Below are 19,172 nucleotides of genomic sequence, written 5' to 3'. Positions count from 1 at the left end.
TGACCAAGTTCTGTGGGTCAGATGGTGATCTAATCATGGACGATAATTCTGTGAGACTGTTGGTAAATCTCTCTGCAGTAGTGAATGTAGGTGTACGTTTAACACGGTGACGTGGCAAGTCACAAATATCGTCTCCGAAGCACAATTTAAATGAAATGACATAGTGGTCAGAGATAAATTCTGATTGAGACACTGTGACTATATTTTGTATATTTGATCTGAGGGTTAGAACAAGATCAAGAGTGTGACCTCCATTATGAGTGGGTCCTAATACATTCTGGTTAAACCCTACTGAGTCTAAGATGGAAACAACTGCTGTTCTCAGAGGATCTTCTAACTTATCAAAATGAATATTAAAGTCCAACAATTACTGCTTTTTCTAAAGAAACAACTAGGTTTGAAATGAAACCTGCAAATTCACAGATTTATTCAGAATTTGGTCCAGGAGGTCTGTAAATAACAATTAGAGGAAATGACTCAGTAGACTTATTTTTGTAGCTAAATATGTTAGTATGAAGAACTTCGAATGAGTTAAACGTGTCTAGATTCTTGCTTGACATCGAGCTTATCATCATGAATAACTGCGACACCCTCCTCCCCCGCCTGTTAGACGTGACTGATGTATATAACTAAACAGATAAACTAAATATAAAGTCATACAGAATCAGAGTCATGCGAAATCTTTAGGGTTTCACAACCTGTAACATTTGAGACTAGAGCTTTAACTCCCAAAAGACAATTTATAAAAGACGTGTCCATGTCAAAGACTTGAGCTAGGTCGACTGTATAAAAGCTTCTGTTGATGGTGAGATTTGCATACAAAGAGATTGGTTATAGATGCAAATTACACATAATTACATGGCTTTGATCTTTCTTTTTTCTTAAAATATTAAGCAAGACAGGTGTCTCTATGTGGAAGATAAAAGAATCTTGACAGCAAACAAAAGCATTTTATTAGAAGTAGTATTGTCTCGTAACCTTGAGGAATTTGGATAACGAATAAAAAACAATGCACTGCTACCCCAGATGCCCTTCATAGAATGGTGAAATCTACCTTTAAGGAATAAACCAATCCAAAAATAAAGACCAATGATTAATTTGTTACATGACATAACATTCAATGAGTTACTCCATGGGAACTTCACCTATTCAGTTTTTCAACTAGGTATAAAAGTCTATTGCATATCCAGCCCTAACTCACTCTCAGAGTAAGACCAAACAGCCTCCAACAGCATGGGAAGCAGAGGTTTTGCATCAGGATCCATGTCTCTCAGTGGGAGAAGAAGAAGGGTCTGGGGCAGTGGCATACAGCCTGGAAATGTCTATGGTGGAGCTGGAGGCTATGGGGTTCTCAGCTTTCCTGCTGTTCAGCCCTTGATGGTTGGGTCATATAGAGGAGATATTGGTAGAGGTTTCATCTCTGGTGCAGGTGTTGGTTCAGGTATTGGTGTAGGTCTTGGTTCAGGTCTTGGTGTAGGTCTTGGTTCAGGTATTGGTGCCAGCTCTGCTGTAGGTTTTGGTAGTGGATTTGGAAGTGGTGCTGCTTTCAAATATGGAGCTGGGTTTGGAGGTGGCATTGGTGGAGAAACTGTTCAAATGCTGGGCAATGAGAAGTTCACCATGAAGATCCTCAATGAGCGTCTGGCCTCCTACCTGAAGAAGGTGCACTTGTTGCAAAAGGCCAATGCAGAACTTGAGCTGAAGATCAGTCAGTTTGTGGACAGCAGGACTTCACCTATTGCACGAGACTACTCCGAATCCTTGTCTACCATCAGTGACCTCCAGACTAAAGTAAAACATCTAAAGCTGACCTCTTTTGTTTCAGTTAGCTCATCTATAAACGTGTAAAACATAGTTTTAATCAAGAGTTAAAACAATCATTTTTAAATAATTTTTGTAATTTAAAAATATTCGTCCTTTATTCTCAGATGAAGATAGTTTTGTAGCTGGTGAGTGCACTTATGTAGAAATGTACAGTTACTTTGAGTTTATTGTCTGTACCATAATCATATACTCTGCACAAGGTTTTAATTTTATGTCTTTGGGTTGATTGTTTCAGATTCTTGATGCTATCCGATTGAATGGTGTAGTTTTTGTCAGTCTTGACAATGCCACCTTGGCTGCACATGATTTCAGGATGAAGTAAGATCTCATATCACTTGTTCTACATGAGGGGAAAGGGGAGGTTATTAATTAGGAACATAAAATTGTGTGTAAATATTTGCTCAAGCCAAACTGAAGAAAAGTTTTGAAAACATTGAATTCCTTCATACTTGTGTGGAAAAGGTAATGAATGCCAATCACACGTAAATTACAAAGCACATAAAGAGCACAGCTGATCTGCAAATGTCATGTGTAAAGGCTCCTATGGATGAATTATGGGTATATTTGTTCATTATGAGCTTGATAAATAAGGTACCATGTCTTCACACAGGTATGAGTATGAGTTGGCCCAGCGTCAGACCATTGAGGCCGATATCTCTGTGCTGAAGAGGCTGCTGGATGAACTGAATCTGAAGAAGACAGAGCTCATGATGCAGATTGACACACTGAAAGAGGATAAGGTTCAACTCCAGAATCTCCACAGGGAGGTAATAACAAACTAAATGCATTTGTGTAAGAAAAAGTTTGCTGATGCAGGTTTTAAATGTCGGAGAAAACTAAAGTGGAACAAAAGCTAATCAATGATCAAGTCAAGAAGCTTTTATTGTCATTTACACCATATATATGTGACACAGTACACAGTGACATGAGACAACGTTCCTCCAGGACCAGGGAGCTACATGAACAACACAGTGAGTTAGTCCTAGACACATAAAGTGTATACATGTGTAATCTAGTGCAAACAATGTGAGACAAAAGAAGGTGCAGACAAACAATACAAAACACTACAGGACAAAAATACATTCTGTATATTATACAGTACAATGTGCAAAAATAGAGGATTCAAAAAGGTTCTAGTAAAATATATAGACTGATGTAATAGCAGCAGTTTGATGAGGTATTAAAATATGCTGTGAAAAAAACAGCAACTGACTCAGTGATATGATTCTGTACAGTTCCATGCAGTTCACACAGTAGTGTGTGTGTGTGTGTGTGTGTGTGTGTGTGTGTGTGTGTGTGTGTGTGTGTGTGTGCGCGTGTGTGTGTGTGCGTGTGTGTGTGTGTGCGTGTGCGTGTGTGCGTGTGCGTGTGTGTGTGTGTGCGTGTGTGTGCGTGTGTGTGCGCGCGCGTGTGTGTGCGCGCGCGTGTGTGTGCGTGTGTGTGCGTGTGTGTGTGTGCGTGTGTGTGCGTGTGTGTGTCCGTGTGTGCGCGTGTGTGTGTGCGTGTGTGTGCGTGTGTGTGTGTGTGTGTGTGAACTGCAACAGTTGCAGTGTAACAGTTCCATGCAGTTCACACAGTAGAGAGAGTGTGTGTGAGTGTGTGTGTGTGTGTGTGTGTGTGTGTGTATGGGTGATGTGTGTGTGTGTGTGGGTGATGTGTGTGATGTGTGTGTGTATTACTCTTTATAATAATCTTTTGTTCTATGTTTATGTTCTGTAAAGCTGCTCTGAGCCAATGTCAATAGTAAAAGCACTATACAAATAAACTTGAATTGAACTGAAATGTGTGTGTGTGTGTGTGTGTTGTGTGTGTGTGGGGGGGGGGGGGCATTTACAGATGTATGGAACTGCATTATTAAGGTTAGCAGCAGAATAACTCCACTAACTCCTCAACTACTCTGATGTATTCCAAGGAAATGGTGACCACACGCAGCAAGATGAGTGGACAGATTCATGTGGAGGTGGAGTCTGCACCACAGCAAGATCTTACCAGCGTCCTGGAAGATATGCGAGATCACTATGAGACCATCGCTTCCAAGAACCGGAGAGATCTCGAGGCCTGGTTTAAGGGCAAAGTGGGTTCCTCCTGTTACAAATAATCATTCCATTCAAGAGTCCATGACCTGTAGATATCTGAGATTTACAGAAGTTCTCTTTTGTTACGGTAAATAAACCATAACTCTGTTTTTACCATTGGCAGTTAGAGACCCTGAAACAAGAGGTTGCTACCACCGCAGGGACTGTAGATACATCCAAAACAGATCTGACTGTAGAGAAAACCAAAGTGCAGAGTCTGGATCTGGAGCTGCAGTCTGTTCTGGCCGTGGTGAGATTTACACTTCAGCTTTAATATATAGATCACTTCTGTGGTGGCAAAAAGACCTGGGAGGTTTATCAGCAAGATGCTACTTGGTTATAATCTGACCAACAAAGCTATTTATAATTTTATTTTGGGTATCAGATTAGCATTTGTTAAAATGTTATTGATTTATTATTATTACTCAATGACAGGACAAGATATTTGGCTGAACTAACACTTTCAAATTGAAGTCAAGGTGGACGTCAAGGTGAGGGATCTCACTCAGGGCCCCTTTACCTGCTCAGATGATCATAAAAATGTAGCAAAGGTGAAGTTAGAAGAATTTATTAATGCCACACTCAGAGCACAAGGTCAGCCATGATACAACCCCCTTGTGCAGAGAGGGTTAAGGGCTTTGCTCAAGGTCCAGAAGTGGCAGCTTGGCCTGATCTTCTGATCAACAGCCCAGAGTCTTACCCACTTGAGCTGCCCCTAGTGGTTGTTTGTTGTGTAACATAGTGCATGAAAATAAAAACCCACTGCATTGCCTTTACAAATAAACATTAAACAAATCCTAAACATTTTATCTCACCACAGAAAACATCCTTGGAGGGAAAGCTGTCAGATGTAAAGGCTTTCTATGCTGTGCAGTTATCAGGATACCAGCTGCGGGTGAGGTTTGAGGAACACTAATGTAAAGTTCTAGATAAGATAAACATACTGAGTCTTTTACTGTTCTTACTGTGCAACAAGCAATGTGTTGATCAGCAATGCAACCAAAAATTAATACTACAACATAATACAACATAATAATACATGCAATCTTTAATAGAGAACTAATATAGAAATGTGAAAATGAAGGCTTAGAGCAGGATGAGGGACTTCAGCAGGCTTTAGGGATTCATGTGTTGGTACTGTTACTACCTCTAGAGGACCCTTACAGGATCACCTGTACCTTCCTATAATGCCATGATGAGTTCAGGATCTCAGATAGAGTGATATTACCTGTGATGGCTCATATAAACATGTCAGGGTTCAGTGTTCTGGATGAAATAACACAGTCATGTTTTCCAAACAAAGGTAACAAGTGTAGAGGAACAGCTGCTGCAGCTTCGATTTGATCTGGAGCGTCAGAGTCGTGATTATCAGATGCTCCTCGACATCAAGACCAGACTGGAGATAGAGATCGCAGAGTACAGGAGACTGCTGGACATAGGGGCCAGTGGAAGGTAAATAATCAGAGTAAACCCTCCTTTCCATCTTCTGTGTCTCTGATAGATAAATAATGAATTAATTCTCAGCCTATAAATTCATTCTTCACAAAACATAAACAGTCTTCTGTCATTATCTGGATGTATCTCACAAGTTCTGTTGACAAATCTGCACCCATGATTGGCTCTGATTTCAGTCCTGCACTTCAGACTGATCCTGGACCTGCTCCTCTGGATAAAGCTGGTTCCAAGTCCAAACCTTAGAATTAAGAAGAGCTGGTTAATGAGAAAGTCTCCTCCATCACCACAAATAACGACTAACAGCAAGGAAAAATACAAAGCATATGAAAAATAAACACCACCTTTTTTGTTTGTTTTATTTGCACACAACTTCAAAAAATAAAATGTGCAAATCATCTGCAGTGTGAAATAAACATTACATCCTGGATAATTAAATACTTCAACCATAGCTGATGTATAGTGTTTGTTCATGTGAACCAATAGAGAGCTGCAGGGATGATGTTCATTAAGTCCGACCCAGAAGTGATGATCAGCTTGGTTCTCTCAACAGAAAGCCTTGAGGACTTCACCACTGGGTTTTGGATTATTGCAGAAAATAATAACTTGGTCATTAAGATACAAATGAACGCATTTATGAATTTTGAAGCATAACTACAATCAGCAGAAGAAAAAAGCTAAACATATAAAGGTTATTACTTTAGCTGTATGACTTTATATATAAACGAGGGGAGTAAACGAAGGCGGGGCAGAAACGTGACATGGAACATACACAAACGCACATGGCCAAAAGTCCAGGCTGGGTAATGACAGCAACTTATATGGACATTAATCCTAAACTCATTGTATTTAAATGTTGTATTATAAAATGTGGAAATATCTTGGGCTCGTGTTAAATATCTTGGGCTCGTGTTAAATACCTTGGGCTCGTGTTAAATATCTTGGGCTCGTGTTAAATATCTTGGGCTCGTGTTAAATACCTTGGGCTCGTGTTAACTATCTTGGGCTCATGTTAAATATCTTGGGCTCGTGTTAAATACCTTGGGCTCTTGTTAAATATCTTGGGCTCTTTACATTAATTCTATTTAAAGCTGTTTATTTTCGTACCTCTTCATTTAGTTCCATTCAGCTTTAAAAATTCAATATTTGTCACATACATAAACATACACAGCATGACGTAGTGACATGTGTTTTATGACTGGTCCTTGTAGTGAAAAGAGAAGGTGCAATAAAAGGATAAATAAGAAAAGAGAAAATAAACAATAAGCATAGATATATGAATCTTTAAAAAATGAGGATAAATCCAAAAAGTAAGAATAAAAACAGGTCTGTACAATGTACATGAATGGGGTAGGAATGCAGATAAGTATGGTGTATATAATATAGATGTGCTATATACATGATAATGTGCAAAATATGTCAAGTGACCAGTGCAAAAAGAGTTCCAAAGTGATTTGTGCAGTGTGCAATGTATGGTGTCCAAAAGGGTCCTGTGTGCGGTGTGCAAAAGGGTCCTGTGTGCGGTGTGTAAAAGGGTCCTGTGTGCGGTGTGTAAAAGGGTCCTGTGTGCAGTGTGCAAAAGAGTCCTGTTTACGGTATGCAAAAGGGTCCTGTGTGTAGTGTGCAAAAGAGTCCTGTTTACGGTGTGCAAAAGGGTCCTGTGTGCGGTGTGCAAAAGGGTCCTGTGTGCAGTGTGCAAAAGGGTCCTGTGTGCGGTGTGTAAAAGGGCCCTGTGTGCGGTGTGTGAAAGGGTCCTGTGTGCGGTGTGTAAAAGGGTCCTGTGTGCGGTGTGTAAAAGGGTCCTGTGTGTGGTGTGTAAAAGGGCCCTGTGTGTGGTGTGTGAAAGGGTCCTGTGTGCAGTGTGCGAAAGGGTCCTGTGTGTGGTGTGTGAAAGGGTCCTGTGTGTGGTGTGTGAAAGGGTCCTGTGTGCGATGTGTAAAAGGGCCCTGTGTGCGGTGTGTAAAAGGGTCCTGTGTGCGGTGTGTGAAAGGGTCCTGTGTGCGGTGTGTAAAAGGGTCATGTGTGCGGTGTGCGAAAGGGTCCTGTGTGCAGTGTGAAAGGGTCATGTGTGCGGTGTGCGAAAGGGTCCTGTGTGTGGTGTGTGAAAGGGTCCAGTGTGCGGTGTGTAAAAGGGTCCTGTGTGCAGTGTGAAAGGGTCATGGTGTGCTGTGATTCTAGGTGTACTGTTAGTTGAGGGCTCGGTTGGCCTGTTGGATGAAGCTCCTCCTCGTTCTCTCTGTGTTTGCCTTTAGGGAACAGAAACGCTTTTCCAACTGCAACAGAGAAAAGAGTTGCAGTAGATCGCCTCCAGGTCAGGGAGCTCAGTGCAGATGGTGCGTATGGCTGACCGCTTGTCTGTCCTACTTGGTGCTGTTCCCAAACCAGACTGTGATGCTTCCTGTCAGGATGCTCTCAATGGTGCAAGTGTAGAATTTCTTAGCACCTTAGGGGCAGTTTGAAGTCCCTTAAGCACCTGAGGTGTAAGAGACGCTGCCGAGCCTTCTTTACCAGAGTGTTGATGTGACAGGACCATGACAGATCCTGCAAGATGTGAACACCAAGGTACCGGAAACTGTTCACTCTTTCCACTGGGTCCTGTTGATCAATAGCGGATCGTATTTTCTCTCCTGCTTTATGCTCCTTCGTTTTGCTGGTGTTGAGAAGGAGATTTTTCATCTGGCACCTGTCTCCGGAAGGTAGGTCATCTTGTCATTGTTGGACATGAGGCCCACCACAACAGTGTCGTCAGCAAACCTGATAATGTTGGTGGAGCTGGTAGTGGCCACACAGTCATGAGTGTACAGTGAGTACAGCAGGGGGCTTAGAATGCAACCTTGGGGGGCTCCAGTGCTGAGGATGAGAGGGGGTGAGACATGTTTTACTACCTGAACTGCTTGTGGTCTGTCTGACAGGAAGTTGTAGATCCAGTGACACAGAGACGGGCTGAGTTCCAGTTCTTCTAATTTTGAGTTTGGATGGAATTATGGTGAACTGTAGTCTACAAACAGCATTTTTTCATAATCCCCATTTCTGCTGACCAGGTGGCTCAGGGCGGTGTGGTGAAGGTATGCGATGGCGTTCTCTTCCTCACATGACCCTCGGAAATTCCACAACATCATCTCTTCTCTGCTCAAACGCCCCCCCACCCACCACCCCCACCCCAGCTCCACCTGACTGCAGAAGACTTTGCTTCTTTCTACCAGGAGAAGATTGAGGAAATCTGCCAGACCTTCACTTCAGCCCCGACTGCACTTACATCTCAGAGTATGGATTCCCCTACACATTTGTTGTCACATTTCTCAACTGTAGCAGCAGAAGAGATTTTACAGCTCATCCAGTCTTGCAATCCTACCACCTGCCCATTGGATCCACTCCCTTCCACTATGCTCCAGACCATCTCGCAAGACCTTCTGCCCTTCATTTCCACTATCGTCAATAGATCCATAGCATCTGGTCAGGTACCAACTACTTTCAAGAGAGCAAGGGTTATTCCCATCCTAAAGAAACCTGCTCTGGATCCATCAGACATCAGTAACTACAGACCGGTATCACTTCTCTCGTTTCTTTCAAAAATTCTTGAACGCATTGTCTATAATCAACTGTCTGTCTATCTCTCACAGAACAACCTCCAAGACCCCAACAGTCTGGCTTTAAAGCAGCTCATTCCACAGAGACAGCCCTTTTGGATGTCTCTGAGAAACTACATGCTGCTAGATCAGCCAAACTGTCATCTGTACTTGGTCCTCTTCTTTTCTCCCTGTATACTCACTCTCGGTGAAGTTATTTCCTCACATGGGTTCTCTTACCACTGCTACGCTACACTGATACACAACTTATCTTCTCTTTCCCACCCTCAGATGCCACAGCTTCTGACCGGATCTCAGCATGTCTGGCAGAAATGTCATCATGGATGACTGCTCATCAGTTAAAGCTCAATCCTAGCAAAACTGACCTGCTGATCATCAGGTGATTCATCCCCAGGTCATGATCTTGCTATATCCTTGCACAACGATCTGATCTCCCCTTCAGCCACAACTCGCAACCTTGGGGTAACCATGGAAAATCAACTGTCCTTTTCCGCTCATGTTGCTAATGTGACTCGCTCATGTCGGTTTCTTCTCTACAACATTAAAAGGATTCGGTCATTTCTGTCCACACAGGCTGCTCAGGTACTTGTTCAGTCTCTTGTCATTTCAACACTGGATTGCTGCAATGCACTGCTGGCAGGTCTACCTATGAACGCAATTCATCCTCTGCAAATGATCCAAAATGCAGCTGCACGGCTTTTTCAACCTGCCAAAGTTCTCCACACCACCTCACTGCTGCGATCCCTCCACTGGCTTCCGGTAGCTGCATGCATAAGATTCAAAACACTGATGCTGGCCTACAAAGCTAAAAATGGACCAGCTCCCTCTTACCTCAAAGCCCTCATCACTCCTCGCACTGCACCCCGCACCCTCCGATCAACCAGCACTGCTCGACTGGTTCCACCATCTCTCAGGGTAAGAGGTAAGTTTACTACAAGACTCTTCTCTGTTCTGGCACCAAGGTGGTGGAATAAACTTCCCCTAGAGGTCCGGACAGCTGAGTCACTGGATATTTTCAAGCGGCGGTTGAAGACCTACTTATTCAGGAAACACTTCAACTAGCACTTCTTTATTTATCTTTTACATTTAAAAAAAAAAACCTTTGACACTTTTTCATTGTAACTTTGAACAAATGTTTTAAACTCATGGTATCTTAAGTATGTAACCTAGTGAGCCAGCGTTAATGTATTCAATGTTAGAGATTTAAGCACTTATGTACATTGCTCTGGTGTACGTAGTCATTTATGCAGGAGGGCTGGGGTTTCTTTGGGACAGGAACGATGATGGAGTGTTTGCAGCATGTAGGGATTACAGACTGATCAGGGAGAGGTTGAATATCTCTGTGAACACAGATGCTAGCTGGTCAGCGCAGGCCTTCATGACCCAGCCTGTGATGCCGTCTGGTTCTGCTGCCTTCCTGGTGTTCACTTTCCTCGCACTGATCTCCATGACCTGGAGTTGATCTACAGCAAGTGGTGCTGGACCAAAGCCAGGAAGATTGTGAAGGACCTCAGCCATCCCAACAATAGACTCCAGTTTCTTCCTGTAGCACCGTTTCGCCTTTTTCACTGCTCTGCGCACGTTATAAGATGCAGCTTTATAGTCATCCATGTTCCCGGTGGCGAGCCCCATGTTGTAGGCAGCAGAGCGGGATTTCAGAAAGTCGCAGATGGTTTTATTCACCCACAGCTTCTGGTAAGGAAACATCCTGATGATGGTTTTGTGAACTGTATCATCTCCTAGTTTCCCGATAAATCCCATGGCCGTTTCTGTACACATGTTAATGTCATCAGAGCTGCACCAGAACATGTCCTAGTCTGCTTTGTCTAGAGTCTCCTGCAGATTACTGATTAATCTGTCCAGCATGCGACCTCCCTCTGAAACGAGCTTCCCGTTTTAGCCTTTGTTAATATTTAGACATTAGGAAAATGACGGCATGGTCCGATTTACCATACGGTGAATATAACTGAGCCTTGTAGCTGTCTTTGTATGGACTGTAGCAATAGTCTAGTGTCCAGTTGCCACCGGTGGGGAAGGTGATTTGTTGGTGGAGATTTGGCAGTACATGCTTGAGGTTGGCACTGTTAAAATCCCCTGACACGATGAGTGCAGCGTCCTTGTGCAGTGTTTTTGTTGTGTGGTGAGAGCCTCATGTAGGTCCAATAATGCAGTGTTTGTGTCTGCCTGATGTGGAATATAAACAGCACCTACAACTCCTGAGGAAGAAAGGGTGACATTTGATGCTTAGAAGTTCCAAGTTGGGTGAGCATTAGTATGAGAGAGGAACAATGCTCGCACTGTCGCAGCAGCTGTTGTTCACCATCAGACACACTCCACCACCACTTGTCTTCCCCGATTCTATTGTCCTGTCCATACGGTGGATCGAGAAGAACTCTGCTGACTGTATGGTGTGGTTTGTCACTGCTGGGTTCCGCCATGTCTCAGTGAAGCAGAGGAGTTACAGTCACGGATGTCCCTCTGGAACATTATCCTGGCCCTGAGGTCACCGAGCTTTTTTCCAGAGACTGGATGTTGGCTAACAGGATACTAGGCAGGGGAGCCGGCTATGCTCGTGCTCTCAGCTTGTTCCTGACGCCAGCTCGTTTCCCTCCTGGTCGCGTTTCACATTTTCAAATTCAATTTATTTGTATAGTGCTTTTAACAATTCCCATTGTCACAAAGCAGCTTTACAGAAGTATAGAACCCGAAGAGAGAAAAAAGAAATATACATTATAATGATAAGAAAAACTAAGAATAAAAATAAATTAATTAATACAGACAAGTATGTATGTATGTAAGTTTAATGTAAAAAAATTAAAAAATATTCATTTAAAATTTAAAATACTATTTATCTATCCCTATCCCTAATGAGCAAGCAAAAGGCGACGGCGGCAAGGAAAAACTCCCTGAGATGATATGAGGTACAAATGATATGAGACCAGAGAACCAGACTCAGCATGTGTCTGTGTGTGTGTGTGTGTGTGTGTGTGCGTAAGTGTGTGTATTTGAGTGTGTGTGTTTGTGAGGGTGTGTGTGCGAGTGAGTGAGTGAGTGTGTGTTGTGGGTATTTGTGTGTGTTTGAGTGTGTGTGTGTGGGTGTGTGTGTTGTGGGTATGTGTGCAATGTAAAAACTGCTTCTGTTTTTCTTTCACTTGTTCTACTAACTGCTGTGTTGATTGATTCTATAATTAATCACACAGCTGTGAGTGAAAAGTGTCTTTTAAGTGAGAAACACCATGAGGAAATATTAAGCTACTGGACTTAAGGCACTGATAAATCAGTAACCCTGAACATCTGACTGTGTGTCTGTAAAAATAACTAACATCAATAATTAAACCATAAAAGCAGAGCAAGTTTTACTCAAAAACTGTGAGAAAAATAAATAAACTGTGTACGAACTCTGTGTTTGTGTGTGTTACTGAGTGTGTGTGTTAGTGAGTGTGTGTGTATGTGTGTGTGTGTGTGTGTGTGTGAGTGTGCATTTGTGAGTTTATATATAAAATCCTGCGTTCATCAGCATGTTTACTGTTCTGTAACTGTGACTGGAGATTCATACAGTGTTATGTGTGTTAAAGGGATTGTGAGTATTAGAGCTGCATTAGGTTCAGCTTTTACACTAAAATATCCAGAGCCATCGTCATGGTTACTGCAGTATGTGGTACATCCGCAGTCATCTCACGGTGAGATACGATATAGCTTTATTCATCCCAGGTATCTGATCTCACCGTGACATGACTGTGGATGGTGAGCTTTAGACTGGTCCATCCTCAGCAGCAGCGAGTGTGTGTGTGTGTGTGTGTGAGACCTGCAGGCAGTGAGTGTATAACTATAATGCTGTCACTGTGGAATTTACACACCTTACTGCTGCTCCCACAGAGTCACACCCATTCAGCTGCACGTTCATGTGAAACATTCTTGACTTATATAAGAAAACAGTTTTAAAAATTCATTACTTTCATCATTAGCATTCAGTTTGAATCAAATCTGCCAAAATTCACCAAAGAGATTAATTAAGTCTGAGAGTCTTTTGCTCATTCAGCAGGTTCTTAGATAAGTCAGTAAAAGCTTTAACTTCTTTGTGCAGCTTCTTTTATCTGTTATTTATCTTAAAAATCTTAAAATCTTAAAATGTTTAAAATGAAACCTTCAGGAAATCTAAAGATGAGCCAAAGATAAACTTAAAGCGTATGTGATAAACTTATGAAGCCAAAGATAAACTTAACTATGAAGTGTATGAGAGAAGAGAAGTGTATGAGAGAAGAGAAGTCTACAAGATGCCATTTTCAGTGTCATATTTTAAACACTTGCCCTGTTTATTAAGGTGTTCCTGGGTGTGGACAGCCGATGACTGACACTGATTGTGTTCAACAGCAGTGTGTATCATTGATGTCGGACTGGATTTACCTGTGCCGATAATAATAATGTTGTTGTTATCAGGTCATGTATAAAATTCCTGGAGGTCAAGTTCTACAGCTAAGTACGAGTATAAAAAGGAATCTTGAATCGTTCGTTTCCTCACTGTCTGTTTCGAGTTGAATTGTCTCATTAAGAGCTACAAGCGCAAGAAAAGCAACATGGCAAGTTACTTCTCCAGCGTCTCTTTGAGTGCTCGATCCAGCAGGTCGGGTCGGATTTCTGGTGCTTCTCGTGCCGTCAGCGTTTACGGAGGAGCAGGAAGTTCAAATGTGCGAATCTCCACTGCGCCCATGAGTTTCCTGCAGACCAGTCACAGCTCCACGGGCTCAGATGGCTCGGCTGTAATCGGAAACGAGAAGCTGACGATGCAGAACCTGAATGACCGTCTGGCCTCCTACCTAGCAAAGGTACGGTCTCTGGAGAAGGCCAATGCCGATCTGGAGCTCAAGATCCGCCAGTTCCTTGAGCACAAGGCATCACCCAAGGCCCGAGACTACTCTGCCTATTTCGCCACAATCAGTGACCTGCAGAACAAGGTAACATCCATCACTGCTCCATCAGCCCTCATTACTCAGAGCTCTTCTGTCTAGTGGTCACAGGTTTAATGCTAACGTGACAGTTCTTTACATCACACCATGGATCTAGAAAGTCTTAAACATTCAAACATTCAGGTGATTAATACTGTGAGAATGCTGTTGCTAGGTAACCAGGAAGTATGGAGCATGATCGAGGTAAAGACAGGGGTATGTTCATATATAGCAACTCTTATATACAGACAGCATGAAGACTCAGTGACCATGTGGACATGAGACAGAACCATATAGATTTAGCAGGAAAATACTACAATAACACTGATATTACACTTTAAAAGTGTTAACACAGAGTAGCAGAAGTAAATATTTTCCTTTCTACTGTGTTGTAGATCTATGCAGCTATCCAACTGAAGGGAGGAGTCCTCATCAAAATGGAGAACTCTCGTCTGACCACGGAGGACTTCAGGATGAAGTGAGTGTAACAGAGGGAATGTTGGTTAATGTTGATCCTCCTGAACAGTGTACTTTTAATATCTGTTAAATTTATAGTGTTGTTGCTCCCAAGAAATGAATAAAAATTGTTAATGAAGAATCGATTCTGTGATCCAGAAACCATGTATAATAGTGAGCAGGTAAACGAAGAAATGGCCTCATGTCATCTTTCTTTACCTAATAACTTAGTATCACTAAATTATCTAACCACATCGATGCTACTACATTTCTGACAGTCAGTCAGTGATATTTTAGTACCGTAGTTTTACACAGATTCTGTAGCATAAATGTTTCTAGGTGCCAGATTGTTGTCCATGATTGACATAGTGACACAGTCTAAGCTCATAAGGAGCTCCACCTGAGAATATAGCAAGTTAACACAAAGATCTACATAAGGCTTCATTTCTTCTCACCAAATCTTCTTGGTCTAACTTTATAAAGGTATGAGCACGAGTTGGCGATGCATCAGATGACGATGGGTGAGATCGCTGGGCTGAAGCAGCTGCTGGAGGAACTCAAATTGTCAAAGCAGGATCTGATGATGAACCTGGAAAACCTGAAGGAGGAACTCGCCTTCCTTAAGAAGAACCATGAGGAGGTGAGCCGTGCTGTTTCCTGTCCCCCTGAATGAATCAGTCCAACACAGACTTGATCATATGACCTTTTACCAGTTTTTGTGTTAATTACATTATCTTGATGAGGTGATTTTCATAAAACACAGACATTATTTACACAACGTAACAGTTTAGCAAATAATGACATGTAGCTAAATGTTATAGGTATGCGATACGAGTCAAAGGTAGTAAAAGGTAGCTGCAGTCACTAACCTAGTTATCTGAGCTAGTTGTCCCATGTCTAGCTAATAAACAGATGACAAAACTCTAAGGGTTGTGACTAAAGTCATGGTTTGACAGAACCTAAACAGACGGTGTGTCACAGTGCAACACAAATAAAGGAACCTTAGCATAATCCTGATTTTGTGCTATGTTTATAAATGACAGATGCTACACCAGGCACTGAGTGTTCATTTATGTAATTGAGTGTTTTTGTGTTTATGTTGTAGGATATCTCAATGGTACGTCAGCAGGTGGGCGGTCAGGTACAAGTGGAGGTCGACGCTGTGCCTCAAGAGGATCTGATTAAAGTCCTGACAGAAATCCGGGAACATTATGAAGCGGACATTGTGAAGAACAAAAAAGAACTGGAGCTCTGGTTCAAAAACAAGGTGAGCTCATTATTAAACTCTTTTAATTTAATGAATTATCCAAAACTATTTTTCCTTTCCCAAAAGGAACCATTTTGATGGTCGTCACTGTTTCTGATGCATTCTGGGTAACTATTACTGCAGCTTATTTTTGCACTGGTTCTAAAAAAGAATCTTAATGTTGCAGACAGATTCACTGAAACAGGAAGTGGTCAGTCACACTGAGATCCTGCAGACGTCTCAAAGTGAAATAAAAAACCTGAAATCCCGTCTTCAGGCTCTGCAGATTGAGCTCCAGACTCAACTGTCCATGGTGAGGAACATCATCACACACACCACTACTGTAGCCGACTTAGCAGTTAACGAATTAAGCCTGAAAGACTGTCCACTCTACAGCTGTTCATTTTTTCTGTTGATTTTTGGTTCAACACAGAAAGCATCGTTAGAGAGCACGCTGAATGAAACCAGGGCCCGTTACTCCACACGATTGTCTACACACCAAACAGAGGTTAGTTTTCTGACATTTCATTGTTGAATTAGTTCTTTATTTAATGTTAGTATTTCAACAGAAATATAAATCTGTGTTCAGGTGGCCAGTCTGGAGGAACAGCTGGGGCAGCTTCGTTCTGATATCCTTCACCAATCTGAGGAGTATAAGATACTGCTGGACATCAAGAGCAAACTGGAGCTGGAGATCGCAGAGTACAGAAGACTCCTGGATGGAGAAGCGTCCACCAAGTGAGTTTTAAAGAACTACAGTTTGGGATTTAACAATTGGAGTGTTGCACTAATTAACATTAGCATGTGAACAAAATAGCTAACGAGCACAGGTTACCTCGCTCAGTAAAGGCCTCCATTTTTATTTTATCCAATAAAATGAGTCACTGCATTTCATTTACAGCTTTCTAAGAAACAAATGAAATTATGATATATTTCTAAAAATAAACAAGCAAAAACCTTTTAAAAATTGTGTGATAATAAATAAATGGATCATCCTATACTAATAAGTCATTATAATCATTTTCCCCCTGAAGTACGAAGACAACCACCAGCAGCACTTCCAGAACTAAGGTGATCACAGTGGTGGAGGAGGTGGTGGACGGGAAGGTGGTCTCATCATCCTCCTCCTCCTCCGTCATTAATAAAATAAACTGAGAGTCAGAAGCTTCAGAGCTCCAACGTGTGACTGAGAGTTAAACACCACACTGTCTGAGCTGAATAAACACCACAACTCACTGCAACTCACTGTGTTGTGTCTTATTCGCACACACATGCACACACAAAACACACACACATGCACACACAAAACACACAAACATAAACACTCACTCACACACACATGCACACACAAAACACACACACATGCACACACAAAATACACACACACACGCAAACATACTCACACACACACACACACACACACAAACATACTCACACACACACATGCACACACAAAACACACACACACAAACATACACACACACACACACACATGCACACACAAAACACACACACAAACATACTCACTCACACACACACATGCACACACAAAACACACACACAAACATACTCACGCACACACACACACACACAGAAACACATACACATACTCACACACACAGACACACAGGCACGCACACACACACATATATATATATACACCCATACACACACATTCAAATGTTCACAAATTAATTACATTAAAAAGTATAATAATAATAATAATAATAATAATAATAATAATAATAATAATAATAATAATAATAACTAGAATGTACATTTCCTGAAGAAAATGTGAATGGTGCTTGCACGTGGCAAGTTCCCCTCATTGGGCTGAGTTTTTTGATATATGACGTCCATGTTGTGCTAACTTTTTGATTTCGCTTATTTTGGGGGCGGGGCTACACGTGACGTCACGTGACGTGACTAAAACACGCGTGAGGCAGTTCCCCTCACTGGGCTGAGTGTTTTGATATATGACATGTCTGTGTTGTGCAAAACATATGATTTCAATTATTTTGGGGGCGGGGCTACACATGACATCACGTGAATACCCGGTGGGGTGCCAATACTTTTGGACAAAAGTGTATTGACTGGGGGCCAATACTTGTGGAATCATTGGATTGATAGTGTGGAGTTGATAGTTACATGTATTGAGAGTGTGCTTTACATCTACAGAGAGAACAAAAGAATTTTAAGAATTCCCCATTCAAGTCTATGGGAAAAAAAAACCCTTTGAGCTTCCGTACCGGGAATTCTGGAATTCCGATCGCTTATAAAAGTCATAACACACCTGTCCTCAACGAGCCGGTCGATTTGACACCTCATTCATGGGTCTAGGACAAAAGCTGCGGGACAAGTTACGCACCGAAAAAGTGTCCGGAATAATAATAATAATAATAATAATAATAATAATAATAATAATAATAAAATTACGAAACGATTATAAGCATTTTAATTAAAAGTAGCTACTACACATGAAACAAACAAGATACAATTATTAGACAGTAAACAACATAAATGTTATGAAATATTTAGAATTAATTAGATCTGAATAATAATGTAATAATAATAATAATAATAACAACAATAATTATTATTGTTGTTATTATTATTATTATTATTATTATTATTAATTAACTACAGCCATTAATTCTACATTAACATATACATTATACACAAACACACACCTGCTGAGGTACATGGGCTGGTTATTGTCCATGTATTTATTAATTAATAAATCTTAATGAAACAGCATATGAACAATAAAAAACACTAAATCCACATTTAAATAATGTGGTAATAAAATCAAAACAAAACACATTCCGTGTGACTTTTTCTTATGGTTTAAAATAAGATTTTTTTTATTTTTAGATCTAAATTTAGATTTTTATGAATAAAATATTTTCCCTCAGTGAGTATTCTGTAGATCAGTGGCGCCATCTAGTGTTGTGTTTAATATCCTCACAAATGGAAGGTCAAATCATCCAAATCTTTAATATTTCATTATTCCCACCTCAAAGCTCCAGGGTGCTCAGTGTGATCGTGAGCTTGGGTTCTCCCTGTCCTGGGTTCCTCTGGGTCCTTTGGGTTCTCCAGGTTCTCCCAGGTTGTGTTTCTACTGTGCATTTTGATAAGATCCTGTTTAAAGCAGAGCAGTATATCAGTAACTACGCTACTGCTACAATATTCCATCATCGATCCGGACTACACAAAGTCACTCAAACTCAAAACCCTGTGTAAACGACCATAGAACAACGTTGTCATGGTTGTGTTTGTCTGATAGTTTACATTTTTGCAAAGATTATTAATAAAAGTGAATTAAAAGACTGATGTGGAATATAGTAATGGACCATTTTAATAAAAATGGCAGCGTGACCATGAATAACAATGATGTCATGAGAGCCGAGAATCCAGGAATTTTAAAACTTTTTTTAGATTAACAGAATTTTAGTCATAGTTTAACTGAAGAAAGTCGTCAGAAAGTCTGTTCACTATTTTATATCATATGGCCTGAGTTAATGAGTTGGTATGTCAGAGACCTGATGATAAATGTGAGGCCGTTAAGAAAGTGCTGACTGATGCCTCC

General features: G+C 41.3%; 2 protein-coding genes across 2 annotated transcripts; both read left to right on the top strand.

Annotated features, from left to right (window-relative positions):
- The first annotated feature begins 1,185 nt into the window (after nucleotides 1-1,185).
- Nucleotides 1,186-5,802, top strand: LOC132864059 (keratin, type I cytoskeletal 50 kDa-like). The gene is made up of 8 exons (XM_060897282.1): nucleotides 1,186-1,791; nucleotides 2,060-2,142; nucleotides 2,435-2,591; nucleotides 3,737-3,898; nucleotides 4,024-4,149; nucleotides 4,720-4,794; nucleotides 5,203-5,351; nucleotides 5,531-5,802. The coding sequence occupies exons 1-8, from the start codon at nucleotides 1,234-1,236 to the stop codon at nucleotides 5,595-5,597; spliced, it is 1,377 nt and encodes a 458-aa protein (XP_060753265.1). The 5' UTR covers nucleotides 1,186-1,233; the 3' UTR covers nucleotides 5,598-5,802.
- A 7,636-nt stretch (nucleotides 5,803-13,438) lies between these two features.
- Nucleotides 13,439-16,824, top strand: LOC132864060 (keratin, type I cytoskeletal 13-like). Its single transcript, XM_060897283.1, has 8 exons — nucleotides 13,439-13,890; nucleotides 14,277-14,359; nucleotides 14,821-14,977; nucleotides 15,443-15,604; nucleotides 15,771-15,896; nucleotides 16,017-16,091; nucleotides 16,173-16,321; nucleotides 16,618-16,824. The coding sequence occupies exons 1-8, from the start codon at nucleotides 13,513-13,515 to the stop codon at nucleotides 16,736-16,738; spliced, it is 1,251 nt and encodes a 416-aa protein (XP_060753266.1). The 5' UTR covers nucleotides 13,439-13,512; the 3' UTR covers nucleotides 16,739-16,824.
- Nucleotides 16,825-19,172: the final 2,348 nt, after the last annotated feature.

The sequence above is a fragment of the Tachysurus vachellii genome, chromosome 21, assembly GCF_030014155.1.
Source record: "Tachysurus vachellii isolate PV-2020 chromosome 21, HZAU_Pvac_v1, whole genome shotgun sequence".
NCBI lineage: Eukaryota > Metazoa > Chordata > Actinopteri > Siluriformes > Bagridae > Tachysurus > Tachysurus vachellii.
This window is presented reverse-complemented; position numbering and strand designations above follow the sequence as displayed.

Excerpts from the sequence above, each read along its gene's own strand:
- LOC132864059 (XM_060897282.1), top strand. The coding sequence starts at position 1,234 with ATGGGAAGCAGAGGTTTTGCATCAGGATCCATGTCTCTCAGTGGGAGA. Across the intron at positions 2,143-2,434 it reads GCACATGATTTCAGGATGAA|GTATGAGTATGAGTTGGCCC; the intron begins GTAAGATCTCAT and ends GTCTTCACACAG. Across the intron at positions 4,150-4,719 it reads TGCAGTCTGTTCTGGCCGTG|AAAACATCCTTGGAGGGAAA; the intron begins GTGAGATTTACA and ends ATCTCACCACAG.
- LOC132864060 (XM_060897283.1), top strand. The coding sequence starts at position 13,513 with ATGGCAAGTTACTTCTCCAGCGTCTCTTTGAGTGCTCGATCCAGCAGG. Across the intron at positions 15,605-15,770 it reads AGCTCTGGTTCAAAAACAAG|ACAGATTCACTGAAACAGGA; the intron begins GTGAGCTCATTA and ends TTAATGTTGCAG. Across the intron at positions 16,092-16,172 it reads TGTCTACACACCAAACAGAG|GTGGCCAGTCTGGAGGAACA; the intron begins GTTAGTTTTCTG and ends ATCTGTGTTCAG.